General features: G+C 41.3%; 1 protein-coding gene across 2 annotated transcripts in view; it reads left to right on the forward strand.

The window, feature by feature from the left end:
- The window catches only part of FAM168A (family with sequence similarity 168 member A), a 174,657-nt gene that overhangs the window by 130,377 nt on the left and 17,827 nt on the right, over positions 1–26,453 (forward strand). Inside the window, exons 3-4 of one of the 2 annotated variants that reach the window (XM_069471008.1) lie at positions 15,995–16,075; positions 21,278–21,304. In XM_069471008.1, the coding sequence (XP_069327109.1) occupies positions 15,995–16,075; positions 21,278–21,304 (108 nt within the window). The remainder of the gene's footprint in view (positions 1–15,994; positions 16,076–21,277; positions 21,305–26,453) is intronic. The other variant, XM_069471009.1, reaches the window with a different exon arrangement.

The raw sequence follows: 26,453 nt of genomic DNA on the forward strand, positions 1-26,453 counted from the left end.
ACAAGTTATTTTTCTGGTCTTGTATTTGGTGAATCATTTACAAATTTTTAAAGTGGGACAAAAATGTTTTAAAATGCACAAAAGATTGTAAACATACATACACACACAACAATACACAAAAGAATTACCTGTATTCAGAGAATAATAATTGGTTCAATGTTTCCACAAAAAGCCATGCTGATTATAAGCTTGCTTTTGTCTAGCTTGTGCTTGGCCAGACAGTAATAGGCCTAACCACCTGGAGCCATGTGAGTGAAAAGCAGGAGATAAGGCACATGATTGAGGATTTGGAAGATTTTCATTAAGTAGTCTTAAAATCCATGGGGCCAACACAACCATTTCCAGCAGGGAATTTTTTTTTTTTTTTTTTTGAGGCAGGGCCTTGCTCACTGGAGTGCAGTGGCCCAATCATAGGTCACTGTAGCCTTCAACTCCTGGGCTTAAGGGATCCTCCTGCCTCATCCTCCTGAATTAGAGCTGGAATTAGAGGTATGTGCCACCACGCCCAGCTAATTTTTTAACTTTTTGCAGAGACAGGGTCTCAATCTTGATCAGGCTGCAAACTCCTGGTCTCAAGCAATCCTCCTACCTCAGCTCCCCGAGTACTGGGATTACAGGTGTGAGTCACTACCCTCAGACTAACTGGAACTTTTAATGAAATGGGTCGGGGACTACCATTTATTAGAGTACCCACCCCATGCTGTCTCTTAATTTTCTAGCCTGCAGTGTAGGATATCCTTGTGTTCCTGAGGATCTGGTGAAGGGACTTGTCTATGATTTCATGTCTGATAAATGATACAGTTGACTTTTAAATCCACATTTGCCTGCCTTCAGAGCCCCTGTTCTTTCCACTGGACTGTGATAGCTCCTTTAGGAGGGCCAGAGGAAGAAACCTCTTCTCTTGACTCTATAAAGCTAGTTCAATACTGCCCTGCTCTCCTCCTTAGCTGGCCCACTTGTAGATACAGGAGAAGGATAAAGGGACAATGGTGCTGACATAGAGTAGGTACTGAAAAATTATTTATCAAATAAGTAAATTACTGATTGTGTCTGTTTTTAAAAATATCAAAACCTAGGCTCTGAAAATTGGAGTGATTTGCCCAAAGTCACAGAGCTAATAAGAAAAAGAGCTGGGATTTGAACCTAAGTCTGCCTATAAATGAAGCTCTTGCTGTTGTGTGACACTGTGCAGTTTGTCTCAGTTTGACACCTGTTCTCAATGTCCACAACAGTAGTGGGAGTTCATGGCCCAAGCACAAGTAACATCCCACTTAAGGTATCTCCTGTCACTAACGTGGAATAGCAGCGGCTGCTCCAATCCAAAACCCAGACCAGATTAAAATTCTTTTTGTCTTTTTTCCCTGTTCTCCTATACCACTATTTTTTTTTTAATCTCCCTCTGTGGTGGTCTTTTATCCCAGGCTGCCTAATAACAAGGTTATTTATGTGCTTGCTTGTCTCTCCTATTAGTTGGTGAGTTCATGGAGGGCAAGGATTATATCTTTTCATTTTACATTCATTGTAGCACTTAGCACATGTTAAGTGTTCAAGTATTTATTTAGTTGAATTGACCAAAGTTCGTGTACTTGGCTCACTTTTGAAGGCAATCACTCAGGTATTGACATACAACAAATACATAGTTCATGAGTCCCCATCTCTGTAAAAAAATAGAAAAATTAGCTGGGCATAGTGGCACACACCTGTAGTACCAGCTACTTGGGAGGCTGAAGCAGGAGGATCACTTGAGCCCAGGAATTTGAGGTTGCAATAAGCTATGATGACACCGCTATTCTCTAGCCTAGACAACAGAGTGAGACCCTGTCTCAAAAAAAAAAAAAAAAAAAAAAAAGAGAGATAACAGTTCTTTTCTTCTTCTTTTTTTTTTCCTTAAAGGGTGGGAGGGAAGGGGGAGGGGGCAGGGAGCAAAGATATAACAGTTATAAACATATGTGCACCTAACAAAGCCCCAAAATACGTAAAGTAAAAACTGACAGAATTGAAGGGTGAAGGAGACAATTCAACAATAATAGTTAGAGACTTCAGTATCCCACTTTCAATAATGGATAGAACAACTAGGTAGAAGGTCAACAAAGAAATAGAAGACTCGAACAACACCGTATACCTAACAGACACCTGTAGGGCACTCCAGTAACAGAAAAATACAATTCTCAAGAACACATGGAACAGTCTCCAGGACAGACTACATGCTAGGCCTTAAAATAACTCTCAATACATTTAAAGGATTGAACTCATACCAAAGTATTTTCTCTGACCACAATGGAATGAAATTAGAAATCAGTAACAGAAAGGAATTTGAGAAATTCACAATTATGTGAAAATTAAATAACACAGTGTCCTAAATAACCAGTGGATCATAAACAAATCACAAGGGAAATTAGAAAATACTTTGAGATGAATGAAACATAACATACCAAAATGCAGCTAACATAGTACTTAGAGGAAATTTATAGCTGTAAGTACCTACATTAAAAAAGAAGACGGCCAGGCATGCTAGCTCATGCTTGTAATCCTAGCACTTTGGGAGGCTGAGGCAGGAGGATCATGTAAGGCCAGGAGTGCAAGACCCTCTCTCTATAAAAAATGAAGAAAAAAAAAATTAGTTGGGTTTGGTGACACGCACCTATAGTCCCCAGTACGGCTGAGGTGGGAGGATCGAATGAGCCCTGAAATTGGAGACTGCAGTGAGCTACGATTGTGCCACTGCACTCCAGCCTGGGCAACAGAGTGAGACCGCCTCTCTTAAAAAAAAAAGAAGAAGAAGAAGAAGAAGAAGAAAGATCTCAACTCTATAATCAAAGCTTTCACCTTAACACATTGGGAAAAAAAGATAAAATAAAACCTAAGGGAAATAAAAGGAAGGAAATAAAAAATTAGAGCAGAAATCAGTGCAATAAGATAGATAAAAATAATAAAGAAAATCAATAAACTATAAATTGGTTATTTTAAGAGATCAGCAAAATCAACAAACCTTTTTAGCTAGACTGATCAAGAACAAAAGAGAGAAGACTCCAGTTACTAAAATTGAGAATGACACAGGGACCATCACTACTGACTTTTGTAGAAATAAAAAGGAATGTAAGGGAATACTATGAACAATTAATATGGCAACAGATTAGATACTTAAGTGAAATAGACAAAAAAAAAAAAAAAAAAAGAACACAAACTACCAACACTGACTCATGGAGTAATAGAAAATGTGAATGGACCTATAACAAACATTTAGTAATCAAAAATATTTCCCACAAAGAAAAGCCTAGGACAGATGGTTTCATTGGTGAGTTCTACCAAATATTTGAATAAGAATTAACACCAGTGCTCCACAAACTCTTCCAAAAAGTTCAAGATGAAGGAACACATTCTAACTCATTCTGTGAGGCCAATATTACCTTGATACCAAAATCAAAGACATCTCAAGAAAATGATAGACTAATATCCCATTTGAATATAAATGCAAAAATCCTTAACAAAATACTAGTATTGTTTCACATCTTTTCCAACACTAGATATTGTCAGACTTTAAAATTTTTGCCCATCTCATAGGTGTGAAGTAAAATTTTATTCCATTTATATGTATTTTGCTGATTACTGATGTGGTTGAACATCTTTTCTGTTTCTCTTCCCTCTCCACAGAAAATTGAGTGATTTCTTCTGTGAATTGTTGATGATTAGATTCTTTTGGCTTATTTTCATTTCTTATTGATTAATATGAGTTTTTTATTCTGGATACTAGTCCTGTGTTCAGTGTGTTACAAGTGTCTTTTCTCTTTGTGCTTGTCTTTTAGCTTTATTTATGATGTCTTTTGTCATACAGAACTTTATGTTTTTGATGAGTTAAATTTATTATCCTTTGCTGGTTCTTCCTTTTGATCTCATCTAAGAAATAATTTCTAGTACCAAGGTCATACTCATATTCTTCTATTTCTTTTTCTAATAGTTTTAAAGTTTTATTTTATGTTTAGGCCTTCGGTCTTTCTGGAATTGAAGAAGTATGAGATAGGAGGTCTAATTTTATTTTTTTACATGAAAAACAAATATTCTGATATAATTTATTGAATCTTAGCAAGATTCTTCCCTTTGCCAGATCTCTTTAAACAGAATAATAGAATAAAAGAGTGAATTGGCCTGGGAGAGAAAGGGATTCGTGGACCAAATTACGATTTTGCAAAATTTCACCTTGGTTTTTTTTCTGTTTTTAGAAGATAAATGCACAGATGCCAGGGACCATTCACCAAACAACCTATAAAGTGTTGAGCACCTCCTAAGTGCCTTATAGCTGTTGGGGGGCAGGGAAGCAGCAGCAGCAGCAGCAGCAGCAGCACTGCTGGAGTGAAAATTGAGACAGAATAGGCCATCTGCTTTCCATTAAAATTTCTCCCATACCAGCAGATAGGGGAACTACAGAGATATTTTTAGATTTGTTAAAAAATATTTTCCCCTGAGGAACAGCACAGCCATAGCCTTATGTTTCTTACCTAGGAACAATTGTATTAGTAGCATCTAAGCAGACTATTTTCTTATCTTTTTTTGTTGTTGATATTGCCTATACACTAAAGACATACCAAGTTAAGCCTGCTCTGATTTTAGCAGCCTTTCTCTGCTAGGGCTCAGCCTAGGTGAATGACCCAGAGGTTGCTGGTTTTTAACTTGTATGGGCATGTTTTCCCTGAAGATACAGTACAACTCTGAGCACAATCGATTACTGTATATTTCCCCCTTTCTTGTTACCTCAGGGGAAGTTGCCTTGCCCAAGCTAAGAACAGTGCCTCACTTGCATTCACACCCTTTACAATTCCCTGGGGCTCACCAGTTGTAGGCTGGGTGGGTAGGCTTTCAATTCAATATACAGGCTACCTCAGATTCAGCACTACAGAACTGCTGCCTGCTTGGGCTGACCTACATTCTCGCCAGTATAGCACTCTCAGCAGCCAGGCCTCCCAGCTAGTAAGAGGAATTCACATTCAGGCATTTTTCTGGAGCTAACAGATTCAAAGGTCTGTTTAATTTATTTTCCTTCCTTCTGCTATGAAAGAAAAGAAGGGGGAAAAAAAGCCTGTAAGCCCTGCAGTTAGAATGTTTCCCATCTTGCTTTGCAGCTTCTCAGCCCACAGCACTAAAAAATAGGTCTTGCTATCAGGATCAGATTTTGTGGCCTCTGTCTCCTAAACATCTTTGTAGTTCTTCCCTCTTCATCCCATTGCTACTGTTTTGGCATTTCCTCTGGGCTACTGCGAAAAACTTCCTATCACTTCCCCCACTGATCTTACCCACTTTGAACCCCTTTCTACACTGCTGCTGGAGTAGTTTTTATACAAATCTGAAATTCCCCATTTTGGACCGCTACAATAGTTTCCTATTATTTCCTGATAAATTCTGTCCCTTAACTTGGCATTCAAATCCCTTCACAATCCGTCCCCCAATCTACCTTTTTATCTGCGTTTCCTGCCATTTTTTCCCAACACACAGTAAACTCCAACCATAGTGAACCATTTGTCATTTTCCCAATATGTCATGCACTTTCATGCATGGAATGAATATAGATTACTTTGTCCCCACCTCCATACACCTAACAAACTCTTCGCATTCATCATTGTTTGAAGCCAACTAAAATGTTTCTTCCTCTAAGAAACCATTCCCAACTATCCCAAACCTGTTTGTCATTTCCTCCTCAGCATTCTGATAACACCCCGCAACATTCTCTAATTATATATATATTTTATATATGTATATATATAGAGAGAGAGAGCACGCCTGTAGATTAAATAACCTATATTATTTCCCCATCAGAGTGTAAGCTCCCACATAAAGAACCTAGCACCATGATTGCCACTGAGTAAGCATTTGCTAGATGCTAACAACTATTATGATGAGGATGAAGAAATCTGGATTAAGTCGCTTTAGGCCTTCACTGACCACCATCACCATAGTTTTGTTATGTCCATTCCATTAAAATTTTTTTTTTAAACTGGGGAAAAAGCCATCAGCAGAAGAGTGAACAAGACAGAAAGAAAAATTTGAATTACTTTAAGGGAAGGGAATTTGTAAATTGAAGTCTGATCAGAGGTGTGCAGTCAGGATGGGGGAGGATTGAAGGAATTGGTCTGTTGGGTTTGGACAAAAGAAAATTCAGGAAGAGTAACTTATATGTTCGTACAAGGGCTGTTCGGAAGGATCCAGCCATGTAATATGAAAAATATATTAACAATGGCTTGATCCTTTCCAGACAACCCTCATATATCTTCATCTGTCCTGGAGGAGAGGAACAGACATGTTGTTCTGTGAGGGTAGAAGTAGGACCAGTGGCTGACAAGGGGTTCAGGGTAAGATTCCTCATTAGGCAGATTTTTAGCCCAGAGTGAAGAATTTTCTGACCTCCAGAGCTCTCCAGCAGGAGCTTGAACTGACTGAAGAGGTTCTGAGCATGCCATCATTAGAAGGGTCTGCTAGCTGGGTTATGGGCTACCCATATAAAAGGTATTCCTGTGCTGAGTGACAAATTGACTCAATCATCTCTAATACCTCTTCCAACTCTATAATTCAGTGCCTGTGTGATCCTTTTCAGTAACTCGAGCATGACCTATATGAGAACACTGATAGAATGGCTTTGTTTTGTTGTTGTTAACAGAAGAACCATCTTTGACCAAATTGATTCTCCAGAGTAATCTCCTATTTACCCTCGTTTTGAAGATGAAGTAAAAGAATCTTGGCAAAGTAAATGACAGCCAAGTCTGGAGGTTTACTCTGAGTAGACTCATGTTTTGAGGAGAGGTGGGGAGGTTGTAGGAGTGGACTTTGTCTCACTCAGCAGGCCTGGGTTTTGTCACCACTCTACTTACTGGCTGTGTGAGTAAGATTAAGTCTCAATATCCTCATCTCTAAAATGGAACTAATAATATATTTGTAGAGTTAGGGTGAAGATTAAATCAGATAAAGAAGTGCCTAGCTCAGTGCCTAGAATCTAGTACAGATTCAAAATTATATCCTTCTTCTTGCCCTTTATTATTTTGAGAAAATAAAGATTTTTTACTTTGTTTTGATTTTGGTCAGCCTGGGGGTAGTCCTTGAGGGGCAGCTTTCCTTTTAATTATAAGCTTCAGACCTAAAATGTCTTCATTTCCTAAGTGTTTCCCTGTTCACAAAGGAGTAAGCTTCTTTGTCTTTCTGAGCCAAGGAGTTAGTCTTCCATTATTAGCCTTTTGATACTCTGCTATTTTTAGCTGCTAAAGATCAAGTATTTTCAGAAATAGTCCCCTGATTTCTGTTGAAAGTAATTTCTAATTTCCATATTAATCAAAAAATGGCTTTACATTTCTTTAGTCCTAATCCTAGTTACAACAAGAAAAGAGGATTAGATTGTATTGACGTCTATAAAGCAATTAAAATGCACATATCAAAATCCCAGGAAACCTGATCACTACTATCGCCTTTGGGATATAAAGGAGAAAAATTCACTGTGTCCATTTATTCTCTTCATTCTTGACCTTCAAAAAATACAAATACAGAAGGGGCAGATTTGTTTCCCAGGACTAAATCGTAGTAATTTGGTAAGTGTGGGAAAGACATTGCTGTTGGGTTTCCCTTCCCTGTTTTACCACTGACTTGCTGAATAATCTTAGCCAAAAAGTTATTTCATCTCTGAGCTTCTATTTGGCTATCTACAAAACTGGAGAAATAACATTAGGGGCCCAGCACTGGTGGCTAATTCTTGTAATCCTAGCACTTTGGGAGGCCGAGGTGGGAGGGTTGCTTGATGCCAGGAGTTTGAGACCAGCCTGAGCAAAAGTGAGAGCTTGCCTCTACAGAAAATAGAAAAAATTAGCCAGGTGTGGTGGTGTGCATCTGTAGTCCCAGGCTGAGGCTGGAGGATTACTTGAGCCCAGGAATTTGAGGTTGCAGTGAGTTATGATGACACCACTGCCCTCTAGCCTGGGCGACAGAGCCTGACATTGTCTCAAAAACAAAACAAAACAATCATTAACATCATTAACAAATCAAATCATTGATTTGAGGCTCAAATGAAAAGCAGGTGTGAAAATATTTTTTGTATGAGCAGTGGGTAAAATATATATAGTATTTTATTTCAACTCAGTATACAAACATGAGCAGCTTATCAAGGGGATATGTTCTAAGAAATGCATCATTAGGCGATTTCATCATTGTGTGCCCCCAAGGGAGTACACTTACACAAACCTAGTTGGTATAGCCTAGGCTATAAACCTATACAGCATGTTACTGTACTGAATACTGTAAGCAGTTGTAACACAATGGTAAGTATTTGTGTATCTAAACATAGAAGAAGTACAGTAAAAATACAGTATAAAAGATAAAAAATTGTATACCTGTATAGGGCACTTACCATGAATGGAGGCTGCTGTAGGTGAGTGAGTGAGTGAGTGAGTGGTGAGTGAATGTGAAGGCCTAGGACATTACTGTATACTACTGGGGACTTTATAAACACTGTACACTTAGGCTACACTAAATTTATAAAAAATATTTTTTCTTTCTTCAATAATAAATTAACCTTAGCTTTCTGTAACTTTTTAACTTTATAAACCTTCTAAAATTTAAAAAAAATTTGACTCCTTTATAACACTTAGCTTAAAACAGATTGTATAGTTGTACAAAAATATTTTCTTTATACCCTTAGAAGCTTTTTTTCTATTTTAAAATTAATTTTTTTTTTTACTTTTTAAACTTTTTTGTCAAAAACTAAGACACAGACACACATATCTGCTTAGGCCTATACAGAGTCAGGATCATCAGTATCACTGTCTTCCACCTCCACATCTTGTCCCACTGGAAGGTCTTCAGGGACAGTAACATGTATGGAGCTGTTATCTCCTATGATAACAGGGCTTTCTTTGGGAATACCTCCTGAAGGAAATTCCTAATTGTTTTACAGTTAGCTTTTCTTTATAAACAGAAGGATTACGCTTAACTGATAAAAAGTATAGTATAGTAAATGCATAAACCAATAACATAGTCATTTGTTATCATCATCTAGTATCATGTACTATGCATAACTGTGTGTGCTATACTTTTATATGACTGGCAGTGCAATAGGTTTGTTCATACCAGCATCACCAGAAATACGTAATGCATTGTGCTATGACATTAGGACAGCCACGGCATCACTAAGTGATAGGAATTTTTCAGCCTCGTTGTAATCTGATGGGACCACTGCCATGAGCTCAGTCATTAACTGAAACATCATTATGCAGTGTGTGACTATACTTTACCCCCCATGAGCTTCAGCAGATCCAGTCAATCATTGCACTCTGCTCACTTGGGTAGGGCTGAGCCTATCTGAGGAGTCTTGGACTGTGCTGAGAGGAGAATGTTCCAGCAGGGAATAACCACAAACTAACAAGTGCTCATGTGACTGGAAACTTTTATTCTAATGGTGAGAGACAAACAGTGATCACATATTTAATACAAACAAGAAAATATATAGTATGTCAGTTAGTGCTGTGAAGAAAAAAAAAAACAGGATAAGGAGTATGGCCAGTGATGAGAGATGAGACTACTATTTTAGAAAGAATGTAAGGTGACCTTTGAACCAAGTTCCAGGAAAAGGGAACAGAAAGGGTAAAGGCTTTGAGATTAGAAAGTGCTTGACACATTTGAGGAACATCAAGGAGGTCATTGTGGCTGGAGAAAATTAGCTAGAAGGCAGATAATGGGAGAGGTGGTAGGGGCTCAAGCGGTCATTAGAAGGATTTTGCTGTCATTATAATGAGAAGCTACTGTAGGGCTAAAGGAGTTACGTGATCTGACTTAATGTTTTAACAGGATCACTCTGGCTGCTGTGGGAAATAGGCTATATGGGATCAAAGGTAGAAGCAGGGAGACCAGTCATGAAGCTGTTGCAATAATCTAGGTGAAAAATAATGATGATTTGGACTAGAATAGAAAGCGTGTAGTCAGTGAGATATGGTCAGATTCTGAATATATCTTGAAGGTGGAATGAAAAGGATTTGCCCATGGATTGGATATAGATAGGAGAGAAAGAATAGAGTCAAGGATAACTAAGGTTTTTGGCTTGAGCAGCTGGAAGAATAAATTGTCATCCGATGTGCAGAAAACTGCTGAGAATAGGTTTGGAAGGGACTGAGAAGATAGGAAGCAAAAATTTATTTTTGAATCTCTTACATTTGAAATAATAATAGCTAATTTTCTGAAGGCTGAACTATGTGCCTGGCCTGCTTTGGGATCTTAACTATTTAATATTTCTAGCAACCTATTATATTAGGTAGATAATATTATTAGTCCCATTTTACAGATGGGAAAACTAAGTCAGAGAGTTTAAAGGGTACAAATAATAGTGTTGCTAGGATTCAAACCTAGTCAATCTGGCTCCAGAGCCCACATTTTTTTTTTTTTTTTTTTGGGAAGCAGACTCTTGCTCTGTCACCTAGGCTAGAGTGCGGTGGCATCAGCCTAGCTCACAGCAACCTCAAATTCCTGGGCTCAAGTGATCCTCCTGCCTCAGCCTCCCAAGTAGCTGGTACTACAGGCATGTGCCACCACACCTGGCTAATTTTTTTCTATTTTTAGTAGAGATGGGGTCTTGTACTTGCTCAGGCTGGTCTCGAACTTCTGACCCCAATCTGTCCTCCTGCCTCGGCTTCCCAGAGTGCTAGGAGTACAGGTGTGAGCCACCATGCCTGGCTGAGCCTATACTTTTAACCACTCTGTTACATAGCTTTGATATCTAACAGGCATCCAAGTGGAGGTGCCAAGTAGGCAGTTAGATAATATATGAGTCAGGAGTTTGGGCTAGAAGTACAGTCTACCAATATGAAACTTGGGTATAATCAGTAGACAGATGAAGCTATAAAGGTAGGTTAGGGCCAGCCTCCATAAAGGGAAACATGGTCACCAGAAGGCAAAATGATGAAATCAAGTCCCCAAAAGATAACCTACCTTCTCTGATTTGCTGTTCCTCAGAGCCAAGGAGGACACAAGCCAAGCCACTTACAGATGCCCCTAAAATGCTAAAAAACCTCCCTCCCCTGCTTCTACCTGGAATGTCCTTCCTCCTAGTACCCTGGCAAATAATAGGTAATAAATAAATGATCGTTGATAAAGGCTCCTTCTCACTATCTCTGTCATGGCACTTTTCAGGCTATATTCTAATTGTCCGCTTATTTTTCTCCCTCATCAGTTGTTGACTCTCTCAAGGTCAGGGACCCTGCTGGATTTATTTCTTTTGTTTTTAAACCACTCAGCTCCAGCATACAACCTACCTGGTAATTTCTTCACTGAGTACCTATTCTCTGCCTTATCTGTGCTAGGCAATAGAGATGCAAACATCATCATCAGCAGAAGCAGCAAGTTGAAAAATATCAGCTGGGGACAAGGAAACATAATAAACAAAACAAAATGAAAATGGGAAGAGAAGTGAGGAGGAAGCCCAGCTAACCTGTGATGCCCTTTTTGGACAAAGAAAGTTGATTGTGGGGAAAGAATGTTCTCTACTGGCTAAATAGGCTATGAGCTACCCTGAATTTGGAAGCTCAGGTGCCTGCTGTCCATGCCGAGAGGGAGGATGGGGTGATGTGCTGACAGAGTGGGCAGTGGGAAGGAGGAACTAACAGCTGTTGCATACAGGCTAATGAGACATAGCTGTGCCTTCAAGGAGCTTACAGTTTGGGGAAGGAGTAGAGCATAGAAAATATTAATATAAACAAACCATTGAAATGCAGAGTGCAGTAAGTATGGTGTGATAAGATAATTGGAGCACGCATGTGTCTTCAGTTTTGTTCTGTTCTAACGGGTAGAAGCTACAAGTAGTCAAGTCTGATGCTATATGAGGAGGCACTTTCAGACAATCAGAGTAGTCTCACAGTGGAATGGGGGTCTCAGGAAAGGAAGGAGTTCACTGTCAGTAGACATGTAAGGGCTGAGATGAATGATTCCATGAGGGTGTTGTAACAGAGGCTGTAGCCCCAAATGTGAGGTTGGACTAAATGGCCTTTAAGATGCTTTCTAACCTTAGCAATCTGTGACCCTAAGTCCCTCCCCTTTTCTGGGCCTCAGGATGTCATCTATAAAATGAAGAAGGGTAGACCAAGCAAAGCTCCTTATACTATTGCCATTCTGTAATGTCTGCCAAATCCAAGTAAATTAAAGATAATTCTACTTGGAAACATTAAAGGAAGATCCCATAATTGTCCCTAAACTAAAAGGCATCTGAAATGACAGGAGTCTGATTACTTGTGGCTGCACAATATCTCATATGAAGCTGAATACCGATTTCAGCCATGAGACTGGATCACTTGGCTTTCCAGATTAGACTCCTTTCTTGTTGAAAAGTGGCATACCTCCAGATTGCTAATTAAGTGACAAGTTGGTTAGCTCAGTTCTAAAATCAGAAAATGATTAATGGGTAAAGAGAGATGAATTTTCTTTGGGGTTGGAAAGGATTTAGGGAAAGACATATTAACAAAGATACATTATTAAATCTCCAATATTTACAAATCCCAAAGAAGCTTTTAGGGATTTAAGGATTTAATCTTTGACTTCTAAAACCAGCTTTCCATTGTCAGTCAAAATGCCAGTGAGCATTTAAAAACTGCAGGGAGCAGTGAGACAGGCACTTACACATTGCTAGTGCAAGTACAAATTGATAGTCTTTCTAGAAGCAGTGTGGCAAAGTATATGAAGACCGTTAGCATGTCACTTCTTATCACCTCCACTGCTGTTTCCCTGGTCAGAGTCCCCTCATCTATTGCCAGGAGTTTGCAGTAGCCTCCCAGCTGGTCTCTCTGCTTCTCCCCTTATAGTCTGTTTTCGACAAAGCAATCAGAGTGAACCTTTTCAAACCTAAGTCAAATCGTGTTATTCTTTTGCTCAAAACCTTGTGATGGCTTCTCGTTTCACTCAGAATAAAAGTCTAAGTTCTCACAGGAGCCTGTAAGGCCCTAAATGAACTGACCAGCACTTTGTCTCTCTGACTTCCTCTATTTCTACTGTATCCTTCTCCCCCTCCCCCTCCCCCTCCCCCTCTTCCTCCTCCTCCCTTTTTTTTGAGACGGGTCACACTCTGTTGCCTGGGCTAGAGTGCAGTGGCATCATCATAGCCCACTGTAACCTCCAACTCCTGGACTCAAGCGAGCTCCTGCCTCAGCCTCCTGAGTAGCTGGGTCTATAGGCACATGCCACTATGCTTGGCTAACTTTTCTTATTTTTTATAGAGATGGGGTCTTGCTTTTTCAGCCCAGCCTAGTCTTTTTTTTTTTTTTTTTTTTTTTTTGTTGTTGAGACAGAGTCTCACTTTGTTGCCCAGGCTAGAGTGAGTGCCGTGGCGTCAGCTTAGCTCACAGCAACCTCAGACTCCTCGGCTTAAGCGATCCTACTGCCTCAGCCTCCCGAGTAGCTGGGACTACAGGCATGCGCCACTATGCCCGGCTAATTTTTTCTATATAGATTTTTAGTTGTCCATATAATGTCTTTCTATTTTTAGTAGAGACGGGGTCTCGCTCAGGCTGGTCTCGAACTCCTGACCTTGAGCAATCCACCCGCCTCGGCCTCCCAGAGTGCTAGGATTACAGGCGTGAGCCACCGCGCCCGGCCTAGCCCAGCCTAGTCTTGAACTCCTAGCCTCAAATGATCCTCCTGTCTCAGCCTCCCAAAGTACTAGGATTACAAATGTGAACCACCACGCCCAGCCTTTCCCCTTTATTTGTTCCAAAATGGATCAATGACCTCAGTATACAAGCCAAAACCATAAAACTCTTAGAAGAAAACATAAGGGTAAATCTTCATGACCTTCGATTTGGCAATGGACTCCTAGATATGACACTAAAAGCACAAGCAACAAAAGGAAAAACACATAAATTGGACTTAAATCAAAATTGAATTTTTTTTACATCAAAGGCATTATCAAGAAAGTGAAAAGACAAACCACAGAATGGGAGAAAATATTTGCAAGTAATATATCTGATAATGTTTTAATATTCAGAATATATAAAGAACTTCTGCAATGCAACAGCAAAAAGACAGCCCAATTCAAAAATGGGAAAATGATTTGGGTAGACATTCCTCCAAAAAAGATACACAAATAGCCAGTAAGCGCGTGAAAAAGATGCTCAACACCATTAGTCATTAGGGAAATGCAAGTCAAAACCACACTGAATCCCACTTTACACCTACTGTAGAAGATAAATATAATTAAAAAAAACAGAAAATAACAAGTGTTGATGAGGATCTGGAGAAATTTGAACCGTCATACATTGCTGGTGGTAAAGTAAAATAGTACAGCCGTTGTGAAAAACAGTTTAGTTGTTCCTTAAAAAGCTAAACATGGGAGCCAGGTGTACTGGTGCACACCTATAATCCCAGCTAATCAGGATGCTGAGGTGGGAGTATAAGTCCAACCTGGGCAACATCGTGAGACCCCCCCATCTCTTTAAAAAAAAGGCTAAAAACCAGGAAATTACCAAAAATTCTTCTACTCAATATAAATCCCAAAGAACTGAAAATAGGGATTCAAAGAGATACTTGTATGTCATTGTTCTTTGTAGCATTATTCACAGTAACAAAAAGGTAGAAATAACTCAGGTATCCATCAACAGAAATGGATAAACAAAATGTGGTACATATGTAAAATAGAATATTTTTCAGCCATAAAAAGGAATGAAATTCAGACACATGCTACACCATGGATGAACATTATGCTAAGAGAAAGAAGCCAGACAAAAAAGGACAAATAGTGTATGATTCCACTTACATAAAATATCTAAAATAGGCAAATTCATAGAGACAGAAAGCAGATTAGACGTTACCACATTGGGAGTTGGGGAATGGGGAGTTATTGTTAATAACTTGCAGAGTTTCTGTCTGGGGTGATGAAAAGTTTTAGAAACAAATAGTCATGATAGTTGTACAACATTATAAATATAATTAATGTCACTGAAATGCACATTTAAAAATGGTTAAAATCACAGATTTTATGTTACATATGCTTTACTATAATAAAAAAAATTTCAAAAAAACCCCCCCAAACTATATATAATGTGTTCAGGTGAACTGGAGCTGCCTTGTGTGAGCTCTCAAGAGCTGGTCATGGGCCGGGCGCAGTGGCTCACACCTGTAATCCTAGCACTCTGGGAGGCCGAGGTGGGCGGATCGTTTGAGCTCAGGAGTTCCAGACCAGCCTGAGCAAGAGCGAGACCCCATCTCTACTAAAAATAGAAAGAAATTATATGGACAGCTAAAAAATATATATAGAAAAAATTAGCCGGGCATGGTGGTGCATGCCTGTAGTCCCAGCTACTCGGGAGGCTGAGACAGGAGGATCCCTTGAGCTCAGGAGTTTGAGGTTGCTGTGAGCTAGGCTGACGCCACGGCACTCACTCTAGCCTGGGCAACAGAGTGAGACTCTGTCTCAAAAAAAAAAAAAAAAAAAAGCTGGTCATGAGCACCTCTTCTCAACTACTCCTGCGATGTTGGTAGCTTCAGATTGGCCACAGTAGGAGTGTTTACTCCAGGGCAATTGGCAAATGCTACAAAACAGCCCCTACTCCCACCCCTTTGGAGCCAGTTTTTAAATACTTGCAAGCGCATCACTAAATATGTATATACAAATGCATAGAAAACCATCTAGAAGGATAGATGCCCGACTGTTAATAGTGTTACCTCAGGGGAGGAGAGTAGTATTGTGGCAGGAACGTGAAAGTAAACTTACACATAAATAGTGTTAACACTTCTATATCGCTTCCTTTTTTTTTTTTTACAGTGAGCATATAGTAGGTATATTTCTTGTATTGCTTTTAAAAAATAGACCTGAAATATGCATATATTGGAATTGTGATACGGTAACTTTTCAGAGGCTGAAAGCTGGTCACATGTACTATCTAAAATAGCCCATGAAGAGACTGAAGACTGAATTCTGGGAATTGGATTTTATTTCCTCAGAAATCTGCTATTTTTCTTGCCCAACTAAATGAAGCTTTTTCTTATCTCTCTGTAGGTTACCCCACAGCCTACCCGGCAGCGGCTCCTGCCTACAATCCCAGCCTGTACCCCACCAATAGCCCCAGTTATGCTCCAGGTAAGGAGTAAGTGGGGGCAGCAATGGTGAATGGGGTGGGAGGTGGAGCTCTATTTGGAAAAACAAACCCACCTAGTAGCCTTTTCCTGTCCATAAGTGCTCTGGGCTCAGCCTTTCCAGGTTGATTCTCCTGGGAATCCCCTCTGGGAACCCGAGCAGATCAGCCTCAGGGTGGGGGTGGGAGTAGAATCTCCTCCATTATCCTTGGGACTTAAGGTTGGCCCATCTCTCCTATGCAGGAATGTATGAGACATGCATTCTCCTCACAGAACCTTTTCTGCTCTCCCAAGCAATGTCCAAATCCATTCTTTGCTGAGTTTTCCCTGAGGCTGTTCTACACACACACACACACACACACACACACACACACACAGACTCTGGGGTGTGGATTTGGAAGAGAGAGTGAGAGACTTGCCACCAGAGGGTAAAGACCTGATTTTCAAGCTACTTGTTTTTCAAAATAATAGAGTCCCAACATTTCCTGAATAGAGGTTGAAATGGGTTTAAAAATATTGAAAAGGTTTGTTCTATTTTGGGCCAGGAGCATTGCAGAGGTCTTACCTCTGACCTTAACCCTCATGCTCAGCTGGTGCTTTAACACTGAAGAGCGCGAAGACGAAGCATAGGCTCCGTGGTCAGTAAGTCCTGGGTTTGAATCCTGATTACCTAACTCACTAGTTGTAAGGCCTTGGGCAAGTCACCTCAGCTCACTGAGTTTCAAATGTGACTACCTACCTTGGGGTTGTGGATGGTTTTATGTAAATTTCTCTTCATTCACTCAACAAGCATTTATTTGTTGAATGTTCTCCATACTGGGATAGAAAAATAAAAAATGCCATCTTTGCCTGAAGTAGCTTATAGGCCATTTGGGAGTCTGGCGTATAAACAAATCCATTGTAGTACAGTGTGAGAAGTATTGTAATAGGAATAAATCTAAGAAGAGAGGAGGGAATAACAGTGTGCCTGGGGAAGAAAGAGTAGGGGAGGCTTCACAGAGGAGGTAGCAGTAGAGACTTGAGGGAGAAGTAGGTGGTGTTCTTTTAAGCACACAAAGGAAGAGTGGGCATTCTAGGCAAAGCAGAGCCTGGGCAGAGGCATGGAGCTACCAGAACGCAACACTGCGAGGAACCTACAAGTAGGGGAATGGTTAAAGCATAGACTGTGGGGAGCTAGATGAATCTGCAACAGCCAGATTTGGAAAGGCCTTCATTGTCATGATAACATCCCCATTTTCTTGCTTAGCAATTATTATTATGTTAATAGAATTAGAAAGCTTCAAAAGACCCCAGAGATCCTCCATTTCCTTCTCTTCTCTTGACAAGAGAGATCCAGAGAGAAGCATGTTTTCTCCCAAGTTACCTAGTGAATCAGCAATAGCATATGGACACCCTTGGCAGATCACCTTCTCTCAGTGCCATGCCTTTCTGTGCCGTTCCAGTTCTTATTCTATTGTCGTTCCCTTTCTTCTGGGACATTTAAAGGAGAAAAGAACAGGGGCTATGTCTGAAGACCTAGATTTGAGTCCTGACTCTGTCACTTCCTATATTAGCAACCTTAAAGTCACCTGACCTCTCTGAACCTCAATTGCCCCATCTCTACAATAGGAATCGTATCATAATCATATTACACACACACCATGAAGTTATCAGACAGCCCCTCTTTTTTGGGCAAAAACTATTTTATGCAAATAAGTGATATTAACCCTAAAAGTGTTTACGTGGATGTGTCGTTCCACAGAGATTTAGTGTGGCCCTGTTATGCCTGAGACACTCCGGAAGTCAATGCAGGTTATTCAAATTTGAGGAAGCTGTAATCGCTGCCCTCGGAGATCTTATGAGGAGAGCAGTGACACGTGGGCTAAAAATCTATAATGGTATCTCAGCATTGATTTTATATTCACTTTTAGTCAATAAGATATATAGTATTTCCCAAAAAATCTATAATAGGAGGCAGAAACAATAAAAGCTACAGAAATTCTCTCTGGTTAAATAGTTAATCAAATTTGTTAAATTCTATCTTAAAAACTATGACTTTGATTATCACATATATCTAATATATAAATGATTTAAATCCAAGTGCCAGGAGATCTGGGAATCAGCTTCATAAACTGTCCAGTTTAAAACAAAATGAGGTGAGTTGCTGCAGAAGGTCGGGTAAGATCAGGAGAGAGGATTCATTGTCTTCACCGTCGGAAGGCCGTCAGCGACCTGGCTGGAAGCAGTGTCAGTGAGGTGGAGGCCAGAAACCAGAGTGCAGTGAATCTGGGTGAAGAAGTAGATCTAGCAGATAAAGCCTACTCTTACTGGAAGCTTGGCTACCAGGGAAAGAAAAACAAAAAGACATTGACTGGAAGGGAATGTGGGGTTGAAGGAGGGTTTTTCGGGTATGAACATGATTAAATAAACAAGTACTGATGGGAAGGAGCAAGTGCAAAGGACAAGTCAGCGATGCAAGAGAAGCAGTGCCAGACTAGGCCTTCGCAGAGGCTGCCGTGGGAGTGGGAAATCCAGAGCTCAGTTCTCTCCTTTGTTTTGGGGAGTTGAGTGGCAGGTGGAGGCGGTGCCTCTCGCGGGAGGGCAGCTCTGCACAGGAGAGATCACGGGTGGATGTGCTTAGAATAAATTGCCCAATGGAAAGTGGAGAGTTCTTGTGTAATGACCTTGATTTGCTGAGACAGACGGGAGTTAGGGATAGAGGGAGAGTTCTTAAGGAGAGGTTTGGGTGAGAGCCTCACAGGAAGGAGTGGGAGCCGAGAAACTTCCAAAAGATAACACAGCAGGCCTGGCTGAATGGTGGAGGCCGTGAATTTGTCCAGACTCTCATCCCCAGCACTGGGCTGTTTTCTCATAATGCTCACTTTTGATGACAGATTGTGGGATTGTTTTAGGATCAGTTTCAGAAGAAAGTGGAAGGACAGGGAATAAATAGCCACTATTTATCAAATGGTTCCTATATGCCAGGAACTAATTTAAGTTCTTCATGGATATTAACTTGTTTTATACCACAACAAACCTTTGAGGTCAGTACTGTTGTATTCCCATTTTCCAAATGGGATAACTAAAACTTAGAGAGGTTAGGTAACTAGCCCAAAGATCCAAGCCCTGGCATCCTGCCACCACACCCACATAAGCTCTGAACTACTACATCGCCAGAGAGAAATTGAAGTGTTAGGGGCTGAGTGCAGTGGTTCACGTCTGTAATCCTAGCACTCTGGGAGGCTGAGATGGGAGGATTGCTTGAGGCCAGAAGTTTGAAACCAACCTGGGCAACATAGTGAGACCCTGTCTCTATAAAAAATAAAATTAGCTGGGTGTGGCAGCACATGCCAGTAGTCCCAGCTACTCAGGAGACTGAGGCAGGAGCCCAGGAGTCTCAGGTTGCACTGAGCTATGATGATGCCACTACACTTTAGCCAGAGCAACAGAGTGAGATCCTGTCTCAAGGAAAAAAGAAAGAAAGAAAGAAAGAAAGAAAGAAAAGAAAGAAAAGAAAGAAACTGAAGTGTTAGACTAGAGCAACTAGGCCAGAGAATGTAGACTGGAGGTGCCTGAAACTGAAAAAAATTGAGAGTTTGGAAATCTCCTGGCATGTGTAGAGTATTAAGTTTTAATTTTAAAACAAAAAAAGCCCTCATCTAACCTGATTTTTCCCAATTTTGTGTTTTTAAAAGTCACCATATTTATAAGCTATGACTAAAGTCACCGAGTCCATTTTCTCAGAAGCCCACAAAATCTACAAGAGAGGGCAGCATTAGCACACTGTGTTAGAAAGCCCCAAACTGGGACTTGGAAGACCTGGGTTGTAGCACTAACTCTGTTTCTAATTTTGGTGTGATCTTGGGAAGATCCCTTTCTCTTTTGAGTTACGTACGCACACACAACTGGGTCTGTTTCATATTTTGGAATGCTCATCTCTGCATTCACAAGGCGGATTTCCTGACTGCAGTGGGGGACTTCCTGCCACGGAGGAGCTGGCTCAAGGTCAGAGAGGACAGTGCAGGTTACTCTCTGCTTCCTGCCAGAGCCAGCCATTTGTGATGCATAGAGGTGTCTGCAAAGGAGCCAGGCTCTCAGGTTTAAATTTCTCTCAGCTGCTTCAAGGAGATCAAGGAGTTGTTTCAGAGAGAGCTATTTTTAGCAGCTCTGAGTACCTACCCTAAGATGTCATCTGTCCAGGATGTAGGGAAACGGTTCACTCTTTCATTGGTTCTGAAAGCAGTGTGGGTACAGTACTTGGAGCTTTTTTCCAAGCTTGTAATGATTTCAGGGATGTTATGTAAGAATAAATTGGCCCCACAGGAATCAGGGGCCAGCCAAGACTTGGTTTTTGGAATCTGGAGACCAAAGAATTTGTCCTGTTAGTAGTAATCTGACTTGATTACCATTTAATTTCATAGCAGCCCTATAAAGTACAAATATGTTATTTCTATTTTATATATAACAACCTGGGGAAGGGCAGGAGAAAGGAATTTGTGCTTTCTGAACACCTCTGTTCCAGGCCCTGCCCAAGGCATGTTACAAACATTTGTTTTGTTTTTTAATTTTTCCACTTTTGAAGGAACAAATATTCATTTTTACCTTAGTCTTGTGAGTTGGAGCTTCTTGCCTCCAATTTGCTCAGAGAGGTAAAATAAGTCATCCAAAGTTATACAGCTAAAAAGCAGTAGAGCTGGGATTCAAACCCAACTTGTGTGACCTCATAGCCTGTGCTCCTTCTATAGCACCACACTGCCCCAGAAGCTCCAGGGATGGAGTGCCTCTGCATTTGGTCCTTGCTCTCTGGGGATTCACAAACAGCTCTTCAGAGGCCAAAGATAGTGAGGTTGTCCCTGAGCCTTGACTTCCACTAATACATAAAGTCTTTGTCGTGTGTGAAATCCCTCTGAAGTTCTTGGGAGAACTGAAATGTATTCTGAATATCAAGGACAAGCAAAGAGCAAGAGCTTAGGCTTGTTCACCTCCAGGCAGCTTCTGGGCCAGCTGCTTGGAAGACACCATGGCATCCAGGGATGTGCCCCTTGACGATGAATGGACTTTCCTGGATGGCAAGTCTGTCACCCTCTGTAGGGTAGAGGCACTTCATACCCTCTGCATTCACTGTTTCTTGTGTAGCCCAGGGGAAAAATCTGTTTATGTGACTGCAATGTGTACAACTTTGCACAAATTCTTAGTGGTAATTTCAACTAACGTTTCTATCCAACAGAGTTTCAGTTCCTGCATTCAGCTTATGGTAGGAGAGCTATTTTTCCTCATCTGTATTACAGCCTATGAATGTGTTCTCTTGTAACAATGGTAGATCCCTTCTCCTTTCCTCCCTAAATCTCATCCCCTAGGCTTGGGCTCCCCCCCCAGGTGGCTCAGCAGCAGTTCCTAAAGCATGCAGGAACATGTCTGATGGTGCAAAATCATGGGTTGGAGACACACATGAACTGTCCCCTAGGGCAGCAATGAAGGATCATGGCACTAAAAGGCGTCTCTTCCGCTAACCTGGCTGTAGAATTCAAACAAACAAATGAACAAAAATTCCAGGGCCTGTATGTAGCTCCTCTGTTGGCTTTGTGGCAGCCTCTGTGAAGGAGTATCTGGATTATGCCTATTAGAACCCAAAAAACTAGTCTGCCCCAGGATCAGGTTTTCCATCTCCATCAGCAGTCTGACATGTTTGAAGACCTGGTTGACTTTAGGTACAATCTGTTCCCTTAGCCCAGATCTTGAGCTCTGGGCTCATTTTCCTAGATGGTGAGAGGTGGGGGCCAAGTGTACTAATGAGTGAGGGACCAGAGCTGGGTTCTCTGGGCAGTGTGGACTCCAGGCCCAAGGCACCACGGGAACTTCTGGGCACCTGTGAGGGTCCCAGCAGTGTAACTTGACTAGGTCCTTTTTGTCATAGACAGGAAGGGACCATGAAGGGACTTTACACCTTTACCACACTCACCTGGGCTGCTCAGGACAATGTTTTTTGAAAATCTCTGCACACGTTCTCAACTTTTAATCTTGAATTATTTGGATGCTATAAATTGAATTTGTGTGCGGCGCATCTTTCAGGAGATGAGCTGTGAAATTTCTCGTTGCCACTGCTGTGGGCTGCGTGATCTTGGGCAATTTGCTAACGTCTCCAGGCCATAGATAGAATGTTTTATTCCACATGATCTCTGAGGTCCCTTTAAATGCTAACACACTGTCCTCTTATAATTTTATTATTTTAATTTTGCTAGTCACAGACCTGTTTCTCGTATCACTTGGGGGGATCATTTTGCATTTGCCTCAGGAGATAAGAGCAGAAGACTCCATAGAAAGTTAGAGAAGCTGACTGGGTGTGGTAGCTCACATCTGTGATCTCAGCACTTTGGGAGTCAAAGGCGAGAGGATCGCTTTTGCCCAGGAATTTGAGACCAGCCTGGGCAACACAGTGAGACCCCATCTCTACAAAAAACTTTTTTAAAAAATTAGCTGGGCACAGTGGCACATGCCTGTAATACTACCTACTTGGGAGGCTGAGGTGTGAGGATCGGCCCAGGAGTTCGAGGCTCAAGTGATCAGTGAGCCCTGATCATGCTACTGTGCTCCAGCCTGGGTGACAGAGTGAGACTCTGTATCAAAAAGAAAAAAAAAAAAAGTTAGAGAAGCTCTCATGCTTCCTCACCCTTCCATATCCTGAAATGGATATGCATAAAGAGTATGGATGGCGCTCTTCACAAAATATTCTGCGCCAGGCCCTAAGCTGGCCCTTTGAAGATACAAAGACCAGTCAGACAAGGTCCTTGTTCTCAAGGAGCTCACAGTTTAGTGGGGAGACAGACAAGACATCAAGTAGAGGGGCTTCTAAGAATCACAGGGACTGGGCTGTCAACTACATGGGAGGCATGAAGAGGTTTTGATTAAGGGGTGGGGAGAAGAAAAGCCTTTATAGTAGAGGAGAGTCTTCTGATGATTGATGGATTAATAAATGTTTACTAGGTGGAGTTTGGCGAGAGACACTCCAGAAGGGGTAGCAGTGTGGACAAAAACACGGAGATGTGAAGTTCCTTGAAATATTCTGGGAATAATAAGCAGTCTCTGTGGCTGTAGTGTGGGTTGGAGAGTGAGAACAATAAGAGAGTCTCTAGAGAGATCATTAGGACTAGATCATGGGGACATTGAATGCCTCACAGGAGCTCAAACTGTAACCTGTGGCAGTGGAGAGCCATGGAATGTTTTTAAGTAAGAGGTTTTTGCGATTAGGTTTAGGTCTTAGAAATATCACTCTGACTGCCGCTTGGAGATTGGAGGGGGCAGGTGTGAAAATAACAGTGAGGAAGCAGTTGCAGTAGTTCAAGTGAGAGATTAAATTAGAGCTGTCCACAACTGTGGAGATGGAAGGAGTGGCTAGATACCGTAACTAGACGATACAAGACTGGATGACGCTTTATTTTTGAACCTCACATCAATATTATGAAGCAATCAGGGAGTGATGATTATTGCCATTTTATGAGACAACAAAACTAAGCTTAGAAAGGTTAAGTGACTTGCCCAAGGTCCCACAGCTAATAAGTGGCAGAGCCCAGGCTAGAACTCAGATGTCCTGACTCAGTACATTGTTCAGGACGATGGTCCCTTGCTGCCTCTCCTCCTTGTACATGTGCTTAACAGACTGTTCAAGTGTCAGAGGGCGTGAGGGCCCCGTATCTGGGGACGTGAACAACCCAGCACCGGGATGTGGGCAGCATGCTGTGACTGGGCCCATGGCCCTTCACTGCCAAGGGTTCTCTCTTACTCTGTTTTTTTGTTGTTTTTGTTTTTGTTTTAAATTGAGGGATAACATACACAGTAAAGTACATAAAGTACACTAGTCTTAAGTGTACAGACTTAATGTTTTTACACATGTATATGCCTATATTTAACTACCACCCACTTCAAAATATAAAACATTTCTAGGAAGTAGTACCTTTCAGGCACCCAAGAGCAGGTATGCCTGTCAGAGCAGCCTCTTCTACCACCATGGCTCTAAAAGTTTCAGCTGGGACCATCCTTATCCCACAGCTGAGCTCTGAATCGCTACCACCAATGATGGGTTACTTTAGGATCGTACATGGAGGAGCTGGATCGTACAGTACAACTAACTAATGGGGAGGGCACGTTGCCAGCTAATATTTGTTTTTCGTTTTTAGTTTTCACATTTATTCAGTTGTTTAAATTATTAAGTATTCAAATATAGTACAGAAAATACTAATTTGTTTTCTTTATCATGAAACCAGAAGAAAGTACTCTTTTGTTCAGAAAAACATAGAGTGTAGTTCACGTGATCAGTTGGAAAAGACATAATCAAAGGCACAGCCGCACTTGCTTCTTTCCTGGTTAATCTGAAACATTATTTTACTGTGTATCATGCTGTCTTGTTCACTCCCTGGTTGGCGTGTGGCTGTGTTGCATCCCCAGCTAGACCATAAGTACCTTGTGTGCGGTGACCGTGACCTTATGTGTGTTCCCGTCCACCGTGGCGCTCCCCTCAGTGCTGAGTGCAGTGTAGGCCTCAGCACTCTTTGGTTAATTTTGATTTACTTACTCGGTCACACAGTCCTTCAGGCTAATGTCAGACTTGTGGCTTATGATAAAAATTATGGTAAAAGATGTACTACTTGGGGGAAAATACTGGAATGGAAAAGAACCTCCAAATTCTCCAAATTCCTACAGCCAAATTCAGGCCTCCTGCCTGGTGCAGTTCCTATGGGGTCTTGAGGGCATGGGCTTGATCTGTATCACTTTTCAGAGCTACGTGTTTTACTTTTTAGAGAGTTGTTTTGGGTGACCATGGCTTTACAGCCATGTGGAGTGGCAGGTTCTAAATTTAGAGACATCTTGATAAGATTTTTCAACACTAATTGGATTCTTTATCTCCCTCCTGTCACTACCCCAAAGAAACCCAAGACGATTGCTTAATATGGATTCCTCTCCTCCTGCGTTGTCTGCAGAACCATGTCTTGATGTCTAGCAAAGGCCCTGGACTCTACATGGAGTTCTGCTGGGTCTCCATTTTGCTGGCCAGAATTCTCCTTTTAGTGTCACTTTCCTGCCCATGATTTCCTTCTCATTTCTCAGCATCTGCTGTATATATTGCGGGCCATTAATGCAAGTGCAGGGTCAGCCTACAACAGCCACACTTCTAGCCTTGGTTCAGCAAAAACAGGAGAGCCTCTGACCATCTCTGGCCCTGGTACTTCTGTGATTGAAGGAACCAAAGGCATTACCTGTTACCCAGGTGGGCGGAGGGGGTTACGATATCTCTCTGGGGATAGAATATACTTGTCCTGATGGAATTAGAGTGTATATAGGAATATTTTCTTCTCATACCACCCTGCCATACCTTAGCCCCTTATTAAAGTGTTTCAAGTATATCTGTTGCCAATGCAGCCCCACTTCCTGCTAATATACTTTAAAACACCCCATATCCATGACTCCCAAGACCTTATTTGAGTGTAAAACAAAAATTGCTAAAATCATTCTTTTTCCCATAAGTAGAAATTTGGGTCAAGAATGTTTCTCCTGGCTGGGCATGGTGGCTCGTGCCTGTAATCCCAGTACTTTGGGAGACCAAGGCAGGAGGGTTGCTTGAGGCTAGGAGTTTGAGACCAGCCTAAGTAACATCAGTGAGACCCTGTCTCTACAAAAAATACAAAAATTAGCCAGACATGGTGGTACATGCCTGTAGTCCCAGCTACTTGGAGGCTAAGGCAGGAATATCGGTTGAGCCTGGAGTTGAGGTTGTAGTGAGTTATGATGACGTCACTGCACTCTAGCACGGGCAATAGAGCGAGATACTGTTTCAAAAAAAAAAAAAACAAAGAAAAAAGAATGTTTCTCCTCTAATGTTTGAAATTATAACAAGGGAAATATCTAAAAAGTTAGGTATTTCCCCCCTTTGGAACCTTATTTCCTCTCTTTTTCCCCTCAGGATACCATGAAGGTAAGTTTTTGAATCACCCCCCACTGTAGAACATATGAATTGTCATCTTTCAAATTTCTCAAGCTGAACTCTGAGCCTGGGAAGTCTCTGCAGATCTCAAACTGGGCCTCATCTCTATTTCACACCTGCCCCAATTGTTATTTACTTTCCAAATGGCCCAAAGGATCATCTCTAATTCATTAGGAGCTATCTCAGGTGGGGCAGCCCGTAACACCTCAGCAGGAGATATTCAGGGCTGTGCAAGAGGTATGTCTGTCTGGCCCCAGCTGAGTGTACAGGAAGAGTTAGCAAGGAATGCGCCACTGGGTTAGTAGGTTTAGTAAAGCCACACTGCCCGGTGCCTTTTAAGTTACCATGGCCATAGCTTAGTCCCTTTAGAAGGCAGTCCAGCAAAGTTCATGGAATGTGGTAATTATTTGTGGGTCTCTCTTTTTGAAAG

Source organism: Eulemur rufifrons, chromosome 6 (assembly GCF_041146395.1).
Source record: "Eulemur rufifrons isolate Redbay chromosome 6, OSU_ERuf_1, whole genome shotgun sequence".
NCBI classification, from domain to species: domain Eukaryota; kingdom Metazoa; phylum Chordata; class Mammalia; order Primates; family Lemuridae; genus Eulemur; species Eulemur rufifrons.